The sequence below is a fragment of the Sander lucioperca genome, chromosome 14 (assembly GCF_008315115.2).
Source record: "Sander lucioperca isolate FBNREF2018 chromosome 14, SLUC_FBN_1.2, whole genome shotgun sequence".
NCBI classification, from domain to species: Eukaryota; Metazoa; Chordata; class Actinopteri; order Perciformes; family Percidae; genus Sander; species Sander lucioperca.
In genome coordinates this window covers 21,031,870-21,051,940 of record NC_050186.1, presented here as the reverse complement: position 1 = coordinate 21,051,940, position 20,071 = coordinate 21,031,870, and the positions used below count along the sequence as shown (strand labels likewise).

The window sequence follows — 20,071 nt, the reverse complement described above, 5'->3', positions numbered from 1 at the left end:
CCCGGCTGCTGCAGCTTCACACTCTCTTCTGCTCGATCTCTCGCTCTCACAATCCACCCCTCCCTCCGTGGTTTTCCTCCTCCTATCCGCTTGCTCGTTACTCCTACCGCTCTCTCTCTTTTTCTCTCTCTCTCTCGGCTGTTAGTGAGCAGCTTTCTATGCCACACATGCACACACACTTGACCCAAAAGCTTCCCTGAATGACAGTAAGCGCGAGAGAAATCAAATCTAAAGACTGTTGAGTTTCTGCAACATAAATGAGAAGCGGGTTAGCACCTCAATTTGTTTCTCTCTCACTCTTTTTCCATCTATTCCCTTCAGTCTCCATCTGTCCATCAAGCTACAGGTTATGAATGGCTCTGGGGTGAAGAGTAGCGGGCGCGTGGAGAAGGAGGGAGTGATGAAAGGGGGGGGGTGGCTGCACAATGCACACACATCAGAGCAGTTAGGGTTTGGAAATGAGTTGACGGAGATTTGTCTATACTGTGTATACAGAGGTCACTGGTTGTATTCGGTCATTGCAGGCTTTTTAAATGGCAATGTGGGATTTGCAGGGTTTCTGTATCACTGTGATGAAGTACCTGATTTTTACAGGCATTTAATCCACTGGATTAGCCCAAAATAGCCCTTTTTAATCTGATGTTTTGAATCTATAAAGGGTTAGTGCTGAGCTAAAACCATTAATAACGGATGGGTTAACTGTTTAAAAGTCAAGCAAAATGGCTTTTTGCTAATTTCTGGTTCCAGATCCTTAAATGTGAGAATATACAGCTATTTTCTCAGTTATATTACTGTAAATTATATCTTTGGGTTTTGGACGTCATATTGGGTTTTGGGGAATTGAGATTGCTACTTCTTTCTTATATTTTATGGACTGAACGATTAATTGGAAAAATGATTTACAGATTCATCGATGATGGAAACAAACATGAGTTGCAGCCCTAATAGACAAGTATACAATGGGGTAGAAAACAAAATAGAAAATTTGATCCATATTGCCCACAAAAAATACTAAGTAATGTAGCTGTATTTAACTCCCCTCCTACACCACTGAACTCATTTAAAGTCATGTTGCCATCTACAGCCTCTATAGGCCTACACCCACCATCACTGCACAGACATGAGGTTGAATAACACAGCTCATTCATACATGTGATTCTGTACAGTGCAGCATGATAGCAACACAGCAGGAGAAAAAGATTTGTCACCAGCACTGCAGATGTAAGAACTCATACTACTTTGCATATACAATAAGTGCCTAATGTATGGCGAACGTTTTTAGAGAGACAGATATGGATGGAGACCACTAACAGGCGGCAACTCTAAAGTGGTGAAAGCAATGGTAATCCATCTTCTCTCATTAACCAAATGCACAGAGAGCATAAGAGAACAACATACACCAACACACATGGAAAAGGCATGAACCAATGGGAAAAAAGCACTAATCAAGCCCCCGAGACTTTCACCCCTTCGCTGTGGCTACAGGGCATCATGAGCTGTGCTAATCAGACAGCAGCCTTCGTCTGAACCCAGTTTCAGCTTTTCTCAAGACGCAGCCACTGCATGCTGGACTTTCAGAAGCTCTTTTGATCATATATCTAGCAGCTCTTTTGTCAATAATGTGCGCTGAAGCATTGTGATCGATCTTGAGATTTTCATTATCATAATTCAGGCTCCCGTTTGTGCTCCTGACAGTCTGCTTGATGGTGGGAATCTACAACGAAGTCAGTGTGAACCGTCACAGATGGTGATCAATTGATGCGACACAGGCCTAAATTAGTACCAAGTAACGACACTGATAAATTAAACCCAATTGCTGATTCTGCCTTAAAGCAAGTCAGAGAAACAGTGATGAATTTCTTCAACAGATCAGAAATTAACTCTGTGACGAAATTAGCAGTGACGTACAGCTAGCTTAGCCAAACACAGACAGACACAGTGCAACAGGAGGAGGGTCCACGGACAGGGATGTCTCTGTATGGCTGGAGACTTTTTTAACTAGCCGGGTCTTCTTTAATACTGAGCTAACTGGTGTCACCTAGTGGTTTGATTGAGTAACTACAGTCAAGTTTAAACAGGGAGCAGTGGGAATTTCTATTACAGACGATTTCTTGACTGTTCTGACATTCACAGCTGTGGTTGTCAGTGACATTCACACTACCTGATATACAGGTTTGATTCCCAATGATGATGAGCATGTAAAAGTATCAATTAAAAGTATTAATATTGTGAACTGTGAAAGTTAGAAAAAATGCTAGAAATGCATGCTTTGACAAGCAACATTTAAATACAAGTTTTTGTCGCTTTCTTGCAAAAAAAGATTGGAGTTTTCATTTTATTTGCTTTTGATGATAATGAGCTGGTGGCTGACAGATATTTGCAAGAAATTGTTAATAAAATCCTCGGAGTTTAAAGCTGTTTGACTTCAGCAGGTTTGCTGAGGAAGCAGGCTGTCTGGGCCAGCTGACAGAGTAAGGTAACTCCTCATCTGTAACTTGATGGGCCAGTGAAATAATGACTAACAGTTATAACCCAAATGAAAAATGACATGAGAAACGTCCTGATGTGCTGAGTCACTCCTTTGCTACTGGTCACAAAGACTTGGAGGCTTGTTTCCAGATATGAATTCATCATCATAATACTGTTTGTCATCATTGATGTTCAGACCAAAGCAGGTAAAAGTGCATATGTGGGCCATGGTGCATTTAAATCAATTTTTCCTGTGTATCGCACTAAATACTGCACTAAAACCGCATGTTTTCACAGTTTGAGCGATGAGATGTTAATACAAAGTAATTGAAAAGGTTGTTTTTGTCCATGTCAAACAGGACGACTCTCAGTGTGAGCTTGAGATGGATGTTCCTTGTGTCTATTTGAAAAGAGCAGAAACAAATCCAGATGTAGTTCAAATCCTGACATAAGATTATCCCATTTATATTGCATTTTTGGGGTGTAATTATACGGTGGACATGAGGACACTGAACACAGGGAACGTATGTGGCACATGTTGCTGATCTACCACCTTGCATTTACAGTAATTGCATTTACAGTATTACAATAATCATCAAACCACAACACAGTGCAGGGACACAGAGCTCTGACGGACTGGAGTCTCTCACTGCAGCTCTAAAACTGTCGTCATCTCATGAACCCACTGAACTCTGAAACTAGTTGCTGCTCAGCATGCCAATTCATTCTTTCCATCTCTTTATTTATTTTTATATCTCCTCCGTTGATTTCCTCCAGAACTCTGCAGCCTGTTTCAGCCCCAGTCCTGTCCGTCATCTTTGGGTAAGTCCTGTAGTCCCTCCACCCCTCTCTCTCTCTCTGTAACAAGATGTTCTGCTGAGTCATGCCCACTGGAACGGTTGTCGGGGTGTCACGCACTACTGTTTCCATAGCAACCAGCTGGCAGTGTCACCTTCCTAAGGGTCACATCACAGCGCAGTCTAGTGGCCAACCGTAGCAACTACAACTTCTTTCCAAAATCAACTGGACAAAAAAATGTTTCAGCAATAAAACATAACAAATAAAAATGAGATGCTGGGAATGTTTTGTTCAAGCTAAAAGGTTTTTGTCTGCAACCTCGGACCCAGTGGTAATGGGAGCCCAGCTGTAATGATTTCAACAGAGTACAACCCTGTCTGCAGGCCACAGTGATGCAATTACATTTAGGGAAATTTATTCCACATCAGGAATCAGAAAGAATAAACAACAGTTCAAATGACTGACACAATGCCCTTTAGACAACAATGCAGTATTTAGATTTCTCTTCATTTCAAACATGTAGTTGAAAAAAGCTTTTAAGCTGCATGTTTTTTTGAAAACATGCAGCAAAAATCGAGGGTCAGGGTTTATATGGATGCCTACGGACTGAACATGTCTCCTGTGATCCCTTTACGCCCGAGCTTTTCCAACTGCCAAACTGAAGCCAAACAGAGTCCTTGTGATGTTTTAAGGACGACTTCCTGCAAGACCCTGCTCAGAGGTGGTTTTATGCCACAGACTGAGGACAATAACATGATTAAATCACTGATGCCTTTGAGCACAGAGTCACATTGTATACCCTCTAATACGCTTATAAAACACTAACCTGCATGAAAACTTGTACAACTACAGTAACGTGTGTAAATCCAACTAGCATCGCTGGAAGAAAACCCTTAAGACTCTGAATGCATCTTACTCAGAGGTTCCACAGAAGAATATCAACGTGCACACAGTCTTTCTGATTTCCACTCAGTGGTGAAAAAAGCAACCTTTTCTGTTGTATAAGTTTTACACACACACACACACACACACACACACACACACACACACACACAGCTAAGCCCATCCTGGCAGTGACCACAACTCAAATCCCAACAGCTGGACAGAGATGCTGGGTAACAACAGGACAACACAGAAAAGTAGATACATAATTAAGTCCTGATTTGGAGCAATCTGCTTTCGTTAAAATCCAGATTGAATCACAGCAGTAATGATGCGGGTAGTAATTCAATTATTACATAATCAATTAGAGATAATATGTCAATAAGAGCTGAATATGAGAACCTTTAGCTGCCCATTAAGCTTTTCAAATCGAGAACTCAAGAAGTTATTTTCATGCTGGTTTGACTGAAATAACCACTAATTGAGTCCAACACAGGACACACAGAGCCAGAAGCCACAGAACAGCATATGAAGGGCACAGACCTGGAAGTGAAGAATGATGGTCCAGATGAGACCTAACGTCAGCTTGGGGTTCCCGTCGGTGATGTCATCGTTCCTGATGTTCACAAGTTTGACCTGAAAACAGGGAAACAGAAGATATTTGGTTTGGTTTGGTAACAAAATGCTCAAAAAGAGAAGATCTGCTAAGAAAACACATAAATCATGTTTGTTTTCTGCATGTTAATGATGAAAAATGATCTCTGCTCCAACTATCATACTCCATTAGAGAGAAATCTTGTGGCTTCGGCTAAGCCAAGCCACCCGGGCTGTGTAATTAGACCTGCAGTGAAACTCAGAGAGGATTCAGAGGAAAAAAAGGTCAGTCCTCCATGGCTGCTGCCTCTAGGGAACAAGACAAGAGAGATGAGAGAGACACAGTTGAAGAAAGATGGGGACTTGAGAGATACAGTATGGAGGAAGAGTGTGGTTTAAAGGAGAGAAAGAGCTGCAGTTTGAGAGTAAACGATAAGATGCAGTGTGCAGTAAGTGAAGAGAAATATTAATTCATGATAGAGAGGAAACAATGAAAGACGCAGTATAGGGGGGGGGGAGAGTCTGTAGGTGCTTTATGAAAAATGTTTAGTACAGCTATATAGATTTCTCTCACCCTCACTCTTCTATCTCTCTCTCTTTCCCTATCACCAAATTTCTAAACTGCCCAGTCCCTGGATGAAAAGTACAGTATTTCCAATCACTCGCTTATGCAAACTTTGTAGAATTTGCTGCACCGGACTATAAATAGCAACCAGGAACTTTAAACTACATAAAAGCCTTTTTCACACCAGGCATGTTTGGAGAAGCTTGCAAATAGCTTTCACACAAACTATCCCACACAGACACCTGAAAATGAGGTAGGCTGTGGTTGTGCAATTACTAATACCTCGAAATCTGTACACAACAATATGAACGCATATGCACAGTCCCCAGACTGGACTAATACTCATTAAGATATTTACCTCCGGCAAGGAGGTTATGTTTATGGCTCGGTTTGTCTGTTTGTTGGTCGTTTCTTAGTTTGTCTGTTGGCTTGTCTGTTGGTTTGTCTGTTAGGTCTTGGTGAAACTTGATGGAAGGGTGTAGCATGGGCCAAGGAAGAACCCATTGAATTTTGGAGTGGATCCAAATCCCGGGGCGGGGACAAATTATTTGCGAGATAGGGCGTTTGGCTCTATTCATGTGTTGTTGGAATAATTGAAAAAATGAGTTCCCGACTTAGATATTTCACACTGCATTAACATTGTGAAATAGGGCATGCCTTAGCAGAGGCCTGCGCTCTCAGAGTACCCTTCTAGTGTCCTTATTTCATAATCCTTATGGAAAACACACAAGGTTAATAATGACAAAGAGCTAGACATTTTCATCATGCTTGTCTCAATTCACAGATTACAACAACCGATCTGGAACAAGTGCTGACTCATTTCATGGGATTATAAATGACACAAAAACTCATATATGTGTGTGTGTGTGTGTGTGTGTGTGTGTGTGTGTGTGTGTGTGTGTGTGTATACCTGTCTCTGTTTAAGGAAGTCCAGCGCTATTTGGACATTCTGTAGTCGATGAAATCTCATTCGCCCCTTTTCTCTGGGCTGGAAAGAAAAGAAAGGAGAGGGAAAATAATGAGGAAAGTCAACAAATCAAATTTAAACTCAGTAGTTTTTTTAGTGACACAAACGCAGGAGGCAGCAGTGAGTGCAAATAAAGCTCAATTCAATCCACAGTGCAGTGAAGTAAAAAATCAGCGCAGTTGTATTGACATGAACTGGTCCTCTGGGGGCGCTGTCTTCAACAGGAGCTGTTAAAGACATGCCAAAACTCAGGAGCAAACTACACCCAAACCATGCTGCTTTTAGAGTGAAAAACGCAAACTTCATATCAGATAATTCTTCTCATTTTCTTTATTCAACGCCATATTTTCACAATGTTTAGAAAGAAAGAAAGAAAGAAAGAAAGAAAGAAAGAAACAAACAAACAAACAAACAAACAAACAAACAAACAAACAAACAAACATACAAACAAACATACAAATAAACAAAAGAAAGAAACAAAGTAACAAAGAAACAAAAAAAGAAAGCACACACACAAACATTACAAACACACTTTTGCTGCAAAAAGTACATGAGTGCAGGATGCAGATGTGGGTTCACACTGTACTGGTAAAAAAAAGGTACACTCAGGGTTAGTCATCACATCAGCGAGAGGAGAGGAGAGGAGAGGAGAGGAGAGGAGAGGAGAGATGGTGTATGTGAGGAGAGGAGAGATGGTGTATGTGAGGAGAGGAGAGATGGTGTATGTGTTTTCTATGGCACACATGACTAAGTCTAAGCTTGACATACAGTTTGCGCCATTGCATGTTTTCCTCTACCTGTGTTGCTCAGTGTGTTGAGCTACTAAACCAAGTCAATCTGCTCAAACAGCTTCCATCCAATCAGAGGGAAACACTCTTTAATTGCAATATACTTTTTTGTTACTGTGATTATTCCTATTACTGCTTCAGAAATATGTTTACATTTCAGTCCTAAACTTTCAATATCCTCAATATAGACATGTTTTGCATTTACAATTAAATAAAACAACAATAGTTTAAGTCAAACATCTCAAAAACACCTCATTCTTTTCAAATTACAGCTACAAGGGAGTGTGTATACACTCCCTGGTCACTTTATATCAAATGTACTGCAATCTAATACAACAGATGCCACAACTTCTTATAATGTTCAGTTTTTGGTGAGGTGTTAATTCAGCTCTATGTTTATTATTGAGGTCCTAGTTAGTGATAGTTTTGCGCTGTAATCAAGTGTGCTTCATCCTCATGTTTGTAAATGAGGTGGGCAAAACATTACAAGCATCTTTCAATCTGATGCAGTCGAATTTAACAACACTCCAAACTACAACCTCAATAATAAACATATAGTTACATAAACACCTCTCTGAACTGAACTTTATAATATAAAGGCCGATTTTATCGCTGAGTTGTTGTTTTGGATTGCATTAGATTGTTAATAAAGTAATATTTTATTGTACACAATTCATGCAAAATAGTCGTAGAGCATTGTCGGGTGAAAATCTTTACAATGCCAACTTTTCAGAAACAGCCCTGTTTTTAAAGGGTTGATGAACTTTCATTCCTGACTCCTGTCTGTCTGTCTGTCTGTCTGTCTGTCTGCTCAAAGAGAAACACATAATTTGAACATAAAAATCATCAACATGTATGTTATGATGCTGTAACCCAACCGAAATGACGGCCTGCATGTAGTGTGATACAGTAACACAGCACTGTATGGTGTCATGTGCAGCCCAGTATGGTTTCTGGTCAGAGGTCAGTGGCACAGCACTCTCATGCAGCCACACAGCTCCACCTATTGGGGGCAGAGGGTGAAGCTGAGGGGTCAGAGGTCAGAAGTGACAGAGCGAGCGGTGAGCGGTAGAGGGGGAGAAGGGTTGATTCAAACATACTCCCTGAGCTCCTTCCGCCTCCTCATCCTCCCCTCCGAGCAAGATGAGAGGGGGGGCCCGCGAGGCGTATGCCCTTTTCTGTGCAGGGCCGCTTTTCTGTTGCTATGATAACAAAAGGAGGTGGGGGGGGGGGGGGACGGGAGATAGAAAGAGAGGAAGAGGAAGAAGAGATGAAGTGTGAGATTTGATGGATAAGGAGGACAGAATGAAAGAGGGCAGGACCAAGTGAAAAAAGGGACAAAAGTACCGTAACTGCAAAAATAAAATAAAAAATCATATAAACACTGTGAAAAAAGTCAGTTTAACTCACTCAGATCATTGTTCATGATGGTGACAGGGTCAGAAAGGAGCAGTGTGTCCTTTGTGTGATCTTGTGTGTACATAAGCAGACCAGAGTCAGCAGTCTGTTTCTGTTAGTCTACCTGTCTGCCACTGAATCAGCCTGCGTCACATTGTGGCCTGTTTACCGTCAGCATTAGGACTAAGGCTCTTACATCATCACGCTGAGCAAAGTCGGGCCACTGGTGCTCAAACTAACAAACATTACTAGTGTGCCAGCCTGGAGCAGGGAGTCACCCAGAATGTCTAAAACCTTCAAGCTGAAAAAGTTTTAACCTCCTCTCGAACTCCAGTGTTATTTTTGAAGAGTGTGTGCCACATTCTCAGGATTGTGATGCATTGAGCTGGGGATGCTAGGGTGTGTAATGAGGCAGAGGAGGAGTGTGTGATCGAAAATATTAGTAAGTAAGATGAATAATCATGTGTCTGTGCGTGTGTGTGTGTGTGTGTGTGTGTGTGTGTGTGTGTGTGTGTGTGTGTGTGTGTGTGTGTGTGTGTGTGTGTGTGTGTGTGTGTGTGTGTGTGTGTGTGTGTGTGTGTGTGTGTGTGTGTGTGTGATAACAATGCATACCAGGGTGACTCCAGAGAGGACCTCCAGCAAGGAAATCAGGTTGTGTCCATCCCTCAGGTCCTCGTACAGGTCTGTGATGTGTTTCCTCACCTGAGAAAGGAGGTAGGAAAGAGGGAAGGAAGAGGTTAGGTGAGAAGGGAATAAAGGGAAAGGAATGAGAAGGGAAGAAAAACAGAAAGAAAAAAAAGTTAATCACACACTCCAATCAACCCTCTGTTGACTCAACACTGTTGACATCTGCCAGGCCGATTTTGCCCCACAGCTGACGGGGCTGGTGGCAGCGGTTGCCGGGCCAACAGAGACGATGCACCAGCTGTGGCCCCTTGTCTCTGTTGCCATGACATCACAACCACAGGGAGTGGGGGTAGGTTGTCACCAGTGGCAACCGCTGCTGACACAGTGACTCAGCAGCAGCCTGATCAGCATCAGTGCTCGTTTTGTTTGAAAGTGGAACACTCAGTGAGACAGACAGACAGACAGACAGACAGACAGAGAGACAGACAGAGAGACAGACAGACAGACAGACAGACAGACAGACAGAGAATAATGGATCAGCAGAGCTGTGACGAGTAAGTAAAGCATTATGGGAACTAAACTTAGTTTAACCATATTTTGTATGAATTAGAGGACTTTAAATGTAAATGTATATATTTTGTTTATGAAACCTTAATTCCAACAAGACCATGACTAAAACGTTGCTCTTCACCTGCTCTCCTGCATGAAAAAAAACTATCAAGAATAAAAAGGAAAAATCAAAAACTAATATTGAAATACACAAAAACATACTGTATTACGACTTTAAAGCAACATTTCTCACTGAATGGACAAAGTTAACATGCTCTTCTGGAGACATAAAAGACTAAAAGATTGTAGGTTTATGAATAGAGAAAATATTTGAAAACAACGCATAATCTCTCATGAGATCAACTGAATAAGACACGACAAAAAAGTAGAGTGTTTCTAGGTCACTAGCTCTTATTCTATTCAAGACTACTTTCCAATTCACCAGCTTGAGAAAGAAGAACAGTAGGTATCGTAAAATGTCTGCAGAAAGACTCGGGTAATAGCAAACAATAAGCTTTTATTTTGCAAATAAAGTATTTGCTGCAGACGGTGGAAAGAGAGGGGCATCGGCATGCAACCAAGATCCAACACACCTACTCCAACTTCCAAAGTGCTTCAAAGCAGTTTCTTCAAAAATGCAGATCTACGTAGGCAACTACCTGCATTACAGTGATTTACCTGCTTCTCGCATGCACCTGCACTGATAAAAGTTTTGCTGCAGTCCTGGCCTCAGGACAAGAAACTGTACTACCACATTTCACCACAGGAGGGCAAGACAGTCACAAAAGTAAAACCTAGAGAGGTCTTCATCGTCCAACCAAGTCATGATTCACAGAATGTTAATTAAAATGAAACAACTATCCTGAACCTCTTTAAAGTAGATACCTTAAGCAGAATGACTTTTTTTCAAAGATTATTTTTTGGGGCATTTTAGGCCTTTATTTGTATAGGACAGCTGAAGACACGAAGGGGGAGAGAGGGGGAATGACATGCAGCAAAGGGCCGCAGGTCGGAGTCGAACCCTACCAGGTGAGCTACCCAGGCGCTCAGAAGGACTTTTTTGAGGTGGAGCTCAGAGCTATAATTGTCTTTGGCTTAAAGCTACAGCTACAAAAGTTAAAAAAAAAAAAATCCCTCCACTTGTCCTCAATAACCCCTTTTTTTTTACTTTCCCTATCCACCTTCCTCCTCCTCCCGCATCTGTGTCACACTCTCACTCTTCTGTTGAAGGATGACATCAGCTGTTTTAGAAGGGAGCTGATGGAAGAAGTGTTAATTAGATGTCAGGAAGAAATGGCGCATCCAACGCTGACTGGAAATGAGGTGCTGCTTTTGTCTAATTGGGTCTCAATGTGTCAGAGCCTTCGTTTGGTTCCAAGTTACCATGAATGAGTGGATTCATCTCTGCCCATGTTGTGTTTAATACCAGCTTACTGGAAGCCCACCCTGTGATTTGAAATGAAACCAACCCCCCCGACAAATCTACTAATAACCAATACTATATCTGGACTGTGAGACATCAGCATTACGTTTCAGAGTAAACAACAAATCCTTTTCATACTGTTAGCAAACTTCTTATGAATTTTGATGATCGTAGGTGCATCCAAATAATAAGCCTACATGCATATATGGACCAAACCTGCAACAATGTTTAAATGTATTATTTTCTGTAAAGCTGCTTGGTGTATCTACGCTACATAAAACCACAGTGCTAAGTAGGCTGCAGTGCCCATCAAAGGAAATAAAAAAAAAAAGAACATTTAAAGGTCCCATGACATGCTGCTCTTTGGATGCTTTTATATAGGCCTTAGTGGTCCCCTAATACTGTATCTGAAGTCTCTTTTATATAGGCCTTAGTGGTCCCCTAATACTGTATCTGAAGTCTCTTTTATATAGGCCTTAGTGGTCCCCTAATACTGTATCTGAAGTCTCTTTTATATAGGCCTTAGTGGTCCCCTAATACTGTATCTGAAGTCTCTTTTATATAGGCCTTAGTGGTCCCCTAATACTGTATCTGAAGTCTCTTTCCCAAAATTCAGCCTTGGTGCAGAATTACAGACACTAGAGCCAGTCCCACAATGAGCTTTCCTTAGGATGTGCCATTTCTGAGAGAGCGGGGGGAGGAGGGGAAGGGGTGGGGGGGGGGGGCAAGGTGGAGAGTGGGGGAGTGGCCTTGACCAACTGCCACTTTGCTCGTTTGAAAGCCATGATTTCTCTCTCATAAAGTGACATTTTCATGCCATGGGACCTTTAAATTTATGTTCCCATTGGCGTCCAGAGATGGCACCTCAGAAAGTCCCTAAGTCCCACTGCATGACGCAACACATCAAAAACCAAGTAACCAACCAACATCCAGTAAGACAGAGTTCAGTCTCGGGACACTGTCATTGAATTTAAAATCACTCTGTAACACCCAGCTGAATCTGCAGATTGTCATTTTGTGATGTTTTTTGTGTGTACGAGTGCATCTTCACAGATGTTGCTCACACAGCCAGCTGTGTCTGATGTGCAGTGACGGCAGCTGTCATATGGAGCTCGTGTTAAGGACCAAGATGACAGCACCTCGGCAACAGCATCAGCATATACTGATATACTCAGGGTAAATCTGTGTTGGACTGAATATGGGGATAATTGTAACCGCTTTTATCAGCTCAAATAGCTTCCAATATTTTCAGTCACTTATTGGATAAATGTCTTAATAAATTGCCTCCTTCTGACTTCATAATACAAAGCTTCTAGATTTGTGCTCACTGTGTCAACACCCTGCTGGGTCAAAATGTGTCACTGCATGCCAGCAGGTAGCTCAGTCTATATTGGCCCCTTGTTTGCACTACACACACACACACACACACACACACACACACACACACACCTGAGCAGCCAAAAACATACCAGACATGGCACACACATACAGAGCATACAGGAAACAAGGAGCGATTATGTCACCCAATAGGAAGCTGAGGGCAATGAGCAGCTGTTTCTGTCTACGTCTACCTCTTCATCTTTTCTTTAATGCCCCTTGTCTTTGTCTCATGAGCTTATTTTCTATTCCGTCTTTCTCTCTTAATCCCCCCCCCCCCTTTGTTTTCTCTGTCTGTGTTTGCCTGTAAATCCCTGCAGATAGGGAGGAGGTTTGTAGACTCAACAGTGCTGGCTACGATTCAGCAGATGATGAGAACACAGAAGTATTTCACCCCCTCTCTATTAAAGAACACTGTGTTGGGACATAATCGCCTATTGAAATATTACTTCTTTAGCAACACTTTGTCATCTAACTAGCAGCAGATATTTCAACGGATCAGAAAAGAGTTGTTTCTCCTCTTCCATATGTTTTCATGTCACCCTTCCCCTCTCCATCTTCTTCCACCCATCCTGTCTTACCCTCGCTGCTTTCTCAATCTCGCTACGACAGTAAAGTTCAGCACTCTTTAACAATGACAACCTAACTCTACATGACCTCTGTGCAAATGTAATGGCTGGCTGTGTGTGTGTGTGTGTGTGTGTGTGTGTGTGTGTGTTGTTCACGCTGCATTATGCCACCTGGAGCCATTTCTTTCTTGCTCTATTTGTCTCTTTTCGAAGCATTTCTGTTTAAGGTGTTTCTAGGTACTTTATTTTAAGAATTTTATTTAAAAACTTTTAAAATGTAAGAGTTTTAGGGCTAAAATACAAAGATATTCCAAAAATAAAGATATTAAAATGATATAAAACAAAATCTGCAAATCCTCTGATCTGGGATTGGTAGAACAAGTGATCGAAACAATGTTTAAAATTGTAGTTTTTTCTTTTTTCTAAATATACATTTAGGTATATTTTATATATAATAAATTATACAAACAGATAAACTGCAAATAGCTCATTTGAGATGGTAGAACAAATGAACATTAGATGTTTTTGCTGACTTAAATAAAAAAAACCTAGGAAAAAGAATGAATCAATTAAGATTCAATGTTTCAGCAGTACTCTCAATTTTTTTTCTTTCATGTAACAATAATTTGAATTAATAATTAACTTGCATGTTTGCATGTTATGTTCTCGATCAATCAATGACTTGTTTGGTCTAGAAAATGGTGGAAAATGTCCATCACCATTTCTTCAAGCCTGAGATGACTTATTCAAATTGTTTGTTTGGTCCAACCCAACCCAAACATATTCATTATTCTCCTCATAGAAAACCAGCAAATACTTTAGATGCATTTTAAAATCTGGAACCAGAGATTTTTTTTCTTTGTTTTTTGCTTTGAATTACCTAAATCATCCAAAGTTGTTACCTATTCATTTTATATCAATCAACTAATCAATTAATTAAAAACCAATCATCTGCTCTTATGTAATGTTTGTAATGTAAAGCACACTCAGCAGCAGTAAAACAGCACCGTCCTTATACAAATGAATGGGACATGCATCTCCAGCCCAGAAAAATCACCCCATCTCTCTCCGTCTGCTGCTCTCGCTCTCCATCTCTGACCTACATTTACAGTCAGTGGTTGGTCTGGCAGAGCCAGCAGATATAGAGTTACATTCAGAGGCTGGGCACCGTGACGACAGTCGCTCCGGAGTTATGGGGTCAGACAGACACTTCATTCATGTGACAGAAATACCCAGCATTCTCCTCTCCTCAGAGTCCTTACTACCTGTGTGTGTGTGACACATGCTATACATACTGTACTTTATGGAAGTGATAGAAATGGCATGTGTGTGTGTGCAGAATGCGACACTATGCACACATGTAGGCAGCAAAGGCAGCTGTCTGGGGCATACAAAGGAGACACTAACTGTAAATAGCTCATAGGTATAACCAAGATAATAAATCAATGGCAGCATTCAATATTCCATACTAACATGCTATTTAGCGCGCTCAAACAGTTTGCTATTTTTAGTACGTCCAAAACCTTAGTATGAAACCATTAGTACATACATTATTATAATGTATAATAATAATAAATACTATTTACGGTAAAATATTACAGTATGCAAACACTGGACACTACGCCATCATAAAATATCCAACAATGCAATGTGGTAGTAACAACAACGTTCATGATAGACAAACGGACAGCGGCCGAGGCAGCTCCGCAACACTTCAATCTACATTTCAACATATTAAAAAGCTGTTGTTTTGCCACCTTTTCGAGTAATTGAAGCATTATCTCATCTGGCGATAACAGTAAAGCTGAGGACGACATGGGTTACCACGGTTACACATCTTCAACCGGCAAGAAGGCTCTCAGAAAGTGACTGGTGGTAATTACAGCTCAGTGCGTCCGAAAAGATACTTCTGTTTATTCACGCAAAGGTACGCTGAACGATAGTACACATACTGAGTACATAGTGCGTAAGGGATTTGGGACGCAGCATGCATTTCCCTTCCAGTTTCATTATCTTCAACAATCTATGTCACCTACTATAAGGGTTTGACTCAGCATGCAGCATTTTAACTGATGTTTTGACATGATTTTTTTTTTTTTTTTAAGATTCTTTTCTTTGGGCATTTCCGCCTTTAATGGATAGGACAGCTAGACATGAAAGGGGAAGAGAGAGGGGAAAGACATGCAGGAAATCGTCACAGGTTGGACTCGAACCCGGGACCTTCTGCGTCAAGGCATATACCTCCATATAATGTCTGTGCGCCTGCTCTACCAACCGAGCCAACCCGGCCACCACATTTTGACATGATTTGAAGGCCGTCAGGTGTCATTATGCATTTCTGTCCTTACTGCGAAGGGAAGAACTGTAGATCTTATTTAGCTAAATGGTATTAGAGACGTTATGCAGCTGCTCATTCCGATTTAACTCGTTCCGTTTGTTTCTTTATCGGTGACTAAGCATGCAACAATCACGTTAAGTATGCTAGTGAGACGACGACAGTCTGCCAATCAATAATTCAATATCTGCATTCCAGTAAACATTTCTAAATTCACAACCGCTATTAAATATTCATTCAAGACGATCATTTAGTTTATTTACCACTTTGCTTTTGCTGCTGAACATGATCAAAGTGTTAACACGGCCAGACAGAGGGAAACTGTTTAACAAGCTGTAACGTTAGAGCCATTACTAACAGAGATGAAGCAAACCAGCAGACAAGGCCACATTAACACTGATCAGTCCATACAGGACTGATGAAGCCACACGGTCTCAGCTCAGAGAGGTGGAGGGAGAAGAAAAAGACCAGTAGGAAGTATTTTCTTAAAAAAACAAACACTGTATGTACAAGTGTTATGCCAGAACGCAGGCAGATGGAGATGATTACAGTACGACCTGAGACCTTTCACTTTTGATTTTCAAATAAATGTTATCTGAGAAAGTACAGGTCACATTTTAGAACAGGGTATGGTATATGACATATTAGAGTGTATAAAGCCCTTTGAGACATGCATTTAAAAATGATGTGGTTAAACCACGACTCAAAATCAAGTATTTTTGTAAGTTTGATCTGTGTTGGTGAGAAGTAACAGAATTAAAATCTTATTTATATTGAAGATAAGGGACGAAATGATATAAAATAGCCCTGGCAAGGATTTCCACAAACCAAAACAGAGACAACTGCAAACCATTTGTACTTCGATACATACCTTGATGAGATGCTTGTTGACCCATTTTGTGAAGGTTTTCTTTTGCACCCTGTCCCGCTCATCTGAAGAAAAGAAAAAGAGAGGAGGGAGGTTAATTACATAATCCAAATCCAGCATGGTTGCTGCAGCATGCGTGATTACCCTACTGAGTATACTACACTACTTATGTAGATGACGAGGTCATACACACACACACACACACACACACACACACACACACACACACACACACACACACACACACACACCAGCTTAGAGGAGCTAAGTAATGGGCTAAACAGCCCCTATGGGGAGACAGTTAGTGATGATGCTGTATTCACTCAGACTCAGGAATGGATTGTATTGATTTGTGAATAACAATATGAGAGGATTTCTGCAGGAAAGTTGCCACCCACCCACACCCACACCCACACCCACACCCACAGGCTTAGTAGCTGCTTTTATTATAAGCTTTTTTGTTAACACACACTTTAATTTCATTACTCAATAAAAGACACACAACCAAGAGTAACTGGATATCAGTCACATACAGTAAGTACATTGACTTCTTCACAGTTATTTAATGTTCCTTATCTTCCTCAACAGTGATGTATAGCAGTATATGAGCTGATGTAAAGACAGTCACTTGTTAGGAAACTGAAGGTTCTTTGAGTTCAAGGTCCTGTTGATAATATCCTATATATCTTCTTGTAAAGTCTTGAACAGCTATCTTTATGTTTTACTTAGATGACGGGGCTCCCTCCTTTGTCAGTTCAGTTTATAAGGTTACCAGTAACATGTTCCTCTGTCTGTTACAAACTCAAACTGAAGTGTGATTTGCAGCCAGGCAGACCTCCAGCCTGCGTCCTCCGCAGGCCAGAGGAGTGAGGCAGCCAGGCCAGGAATAGAGCCTGATGCTGAGCCACAACTGTGTTATCTTACACCCTTCACTAACACCTCCACCACCTCTTCCTCCACACCAATGGAGCCTCTCTTCCTATCCAGCCTCTCTCTGCTCGTATCGGTCTGTCTGGGAGAAAACACAGACCCTCTCTTCTTTTCCTTTCCCGCCATTCTGTTAAATATCTAACTTCCTGCTGGACGGATAGTCAAACATCCTTGATGTTGCATGTTCCCTAAACGACCTGAGTCAATATGAGGGACAGAAAAAGCAGTACATGTGCAATGTACAATGCTAAAGAATTCAAAAGAGTTTATTAAATGAAGACATATCCATCACTTTTAATTAGTTTTCCTTGATCGACAGAAAAATAATCAGCATAATTTGATGACCAATTAATCGTTTGAGTGAAATTTCAAGCTAAAAAGGCAAATATTCTCTGGTTCCAGCTCCTCATTTGTGAAGATTTGCCGCTTTTCTCTGTGATAGCAAACGCAATATTTTTGGGCTTTTCACTATTTGTCAAACAAAACAAGACATTTGAAGATTTTTTTAAAGGTTTTTAAAATAGGTAGTCTTCACCAGGATCTTTTCAGGATCACAACATAAGTTTCAGCTGTTACTTAATTATTTGATATCAGTGAAAATATTCACTCCAGTAGTTAAAAATGGAGATAAAAAAAAAATTATAAGATACGTTTATTTCTCATATCAAGACTATTACACACACTCAACAGCTCAATTACAGAAGAGTATTTTCCCTCCAGTTTGTCTAACGGCCAATCAGAGAACGGCCTGCTGCAGGTACTTCCCCTCCTGCCAGTTGTTTATCAGTTGCCATGGAGGAGCCGTACGGGAGAGCAGCCATGGGGAGAGATAGAAAGTATCACTTCCTTCTTCAAAGATTTCTTGTAATCTGTCTTTCTCACACCTATACAAACACACACAAACTTACAGAGACTCTAAACACCTTCAATGTGTCAAGCTCAATTCAATTTAGGATTTAGTAGGTCAAATATCTCAACTAGATGAAAGTTCAATTTACATTGCATCATGTACTCATACACACATCGTGACACAAAGTTTACATAAAGGGCAAGCCCCTAGGCAGAGAACACATATTTCAACATGCTCTTGCTAAATAGTTTCACCACTGCAACACGCCTTGCTTCCCAAACCTGTCAGGGTAGCTGAGCTAGTTAGCCCAGAGGAAACACTAAGGCTTTAACATGTTATTAGATCACACACACACACGTATATCGGTTAACCACACTGTGCTAAACACTCATCACTGCACCTGTGAAGCCTTTTCAGGTTCATGTAGGCGATGAGGTCATGAATCCATCTTTATAATTTTCACAAAACCCAAACTGGAGACATGAGAGGAGTCGAGGTATGTGAGTGACAGTCACGGAAAGGCGCTCATTCATCGACAGTGTAGGGCATTGTTAAGACGTACACACCCCCCTTTCCACGCTGTCCAAACACAACAGAACACAGACATACACACACACACACACACACACACATACACTGATGCCTCATTCTTTTCCCTGACACCCACAGTGATTAATAGAGACCACATTTGGCATAACTGTTGTCACCGGTATGTGCACAAATAGGAACTGTTCAAACACACAGTGAAACACGTGCTGACAGAAGCCACGCTGCACACATGGCAGCATGTAAACAACAACTGCAAACACTGTCCAGTTACTCTATGGGCGGGTGGGCGGGCGCGCACACACACACACACACACACACACACACACACACACACACTCACACACGTTGGGATACACACTGACCTGCACAGCACATTAGCGAGTACAGGTGAGCGTTTAGTTGACATTCATTCCTGTAGTCGGGCCACATCATCCACAGCTCTAGTGTTTGTTCTCCTCTAATCAGAGCTTCATTTAAAGCTAACGGTGCATAATCCAAGCCAGAAGTCAGATAATTATAGCAGTAAGACGTCGTTGGCAACAAGCTGCCTCCACGTATCCAAAAGCTGCAGTAAGAGTGTGAGTGTGAGCCACAAGCAGAGCACCGGCAGGTAGTACCAGTTTGAGGAGCCTCTCCTCGTTTTCTGTCTCTTGGTTTAAAATCTGTGTGGTTCACTCGTTCCTTCTCTCCTCGATCCTTGTGGTCGCTGCCATGTCAGCCTATCTAGGACCGGCCTTCTCCCTCCGTCACTCTTTCCCCAGCACCATTTGCTCTCACACGTGTGTCTGTCAATGTCAGCGGCAGCTCCGTCCCCCTCGGTCCAAAAGGACAGCCCCCTTCAGCCTGCTTACTCACTCACTTTACTTCTACTTCCTCACCAGGCAGTGGCACTCTCTCGCTCTCTCGCTCTCTCTGTGTGTCACTTGTTCTCTTGCTTTCTGTTTCCAGGTCACGACAGACGGTCTGTACTGGCTGCAGCTGACGGTGTCTCTCTGCAGAGTTGCAGGGGTGCTTGCTCTGTTTATCTTTTCTTGTTTTTCTCTCTACAATGCCTTTCCCTCGCTCTGCGTAGGTAAGCAACTCTCGATCCAAAAGAAATCATTTCCTTTTTGATATTTTCTCTTTTTTAGCTGAGTGCCTGTGAAGGACAATAGATGTTCAGTGAATCCACAATTTAAGTTTTTGTTTTTTGTCACGGAGCAGAAGGGGAGGAAAAAGAGACCGAAGGGGTTTGTTTGTATCCCGCAGAGAGGTTATGAAAAAACTATTCTGAAAAAAAATGTCCCAGATGTATCCATTAGGGATGATGTAATCCACTCGAATCCTCTTTACACGCAACAAAAGCGTTCAAAAAACATACAAGCATGGATTGTTCTGCAACACTATGCAAACATACACTCCTCTTGTTCAAGCTGACAAACACCAGATGCAGCAGCGCCCTGATATCTTCATTCCCTTGACTTCACTCCTGCTCCTTTTGTCACGTTTCCTTTCCTTAAGAGGCAAACACAAACTTTCCAGCTTTCTTTTGTC

The 20,071-nt window shown here is 41.5% G+C and overlaps 1 protein-coding gene across 20 annotated transcripts in view; it reads right to left on the bottom strand.

Annotated features, from left to right (window-relative positions):
- Positions 1 to 20,071, bottom strand: part of macf1a (microtubule actin crosslinking factor 1a) — a 240,862-nt gene that overhangs the window by 125,872 nt on the left and 94,919 nt on the right. For 12 of the 20 annotated variants that reach the window (XM_031295615.2, XM_035991438.1, XM_031295617.2 and 9 more), the window contains 4 exons: positions 16,213 to 16,274; positions 9,074 to 9,163; positions 6,219 to 6,296; positions 4,693 to 4,785 (listed from right to left, as the gene is read on the bottom strand). In XM_031295615.2, coding sequence (XP_031151475.1) covers positions 4,693 to 4,785; positions 6,219 to 6,296; positions 9,074 to 9,163; positions 16,213 to 16,274 — 323 coding nt within the window. Of the gene's footprint in view, positions 1 to 4,692; positions 4,786 to 6,218; positions 6,297 to 8,163; positions 8,266 to 9,073; positions 9,164 to 16,212; positions 16,275 to 18,900; positions 19,654 to 20,071 lie in introns of those variants that run through there. The other 8 variants (XM_031295606.2, XM_035991437.1, XM_031295610.2 and 5 more) reach the window with 3 other exon arrangements.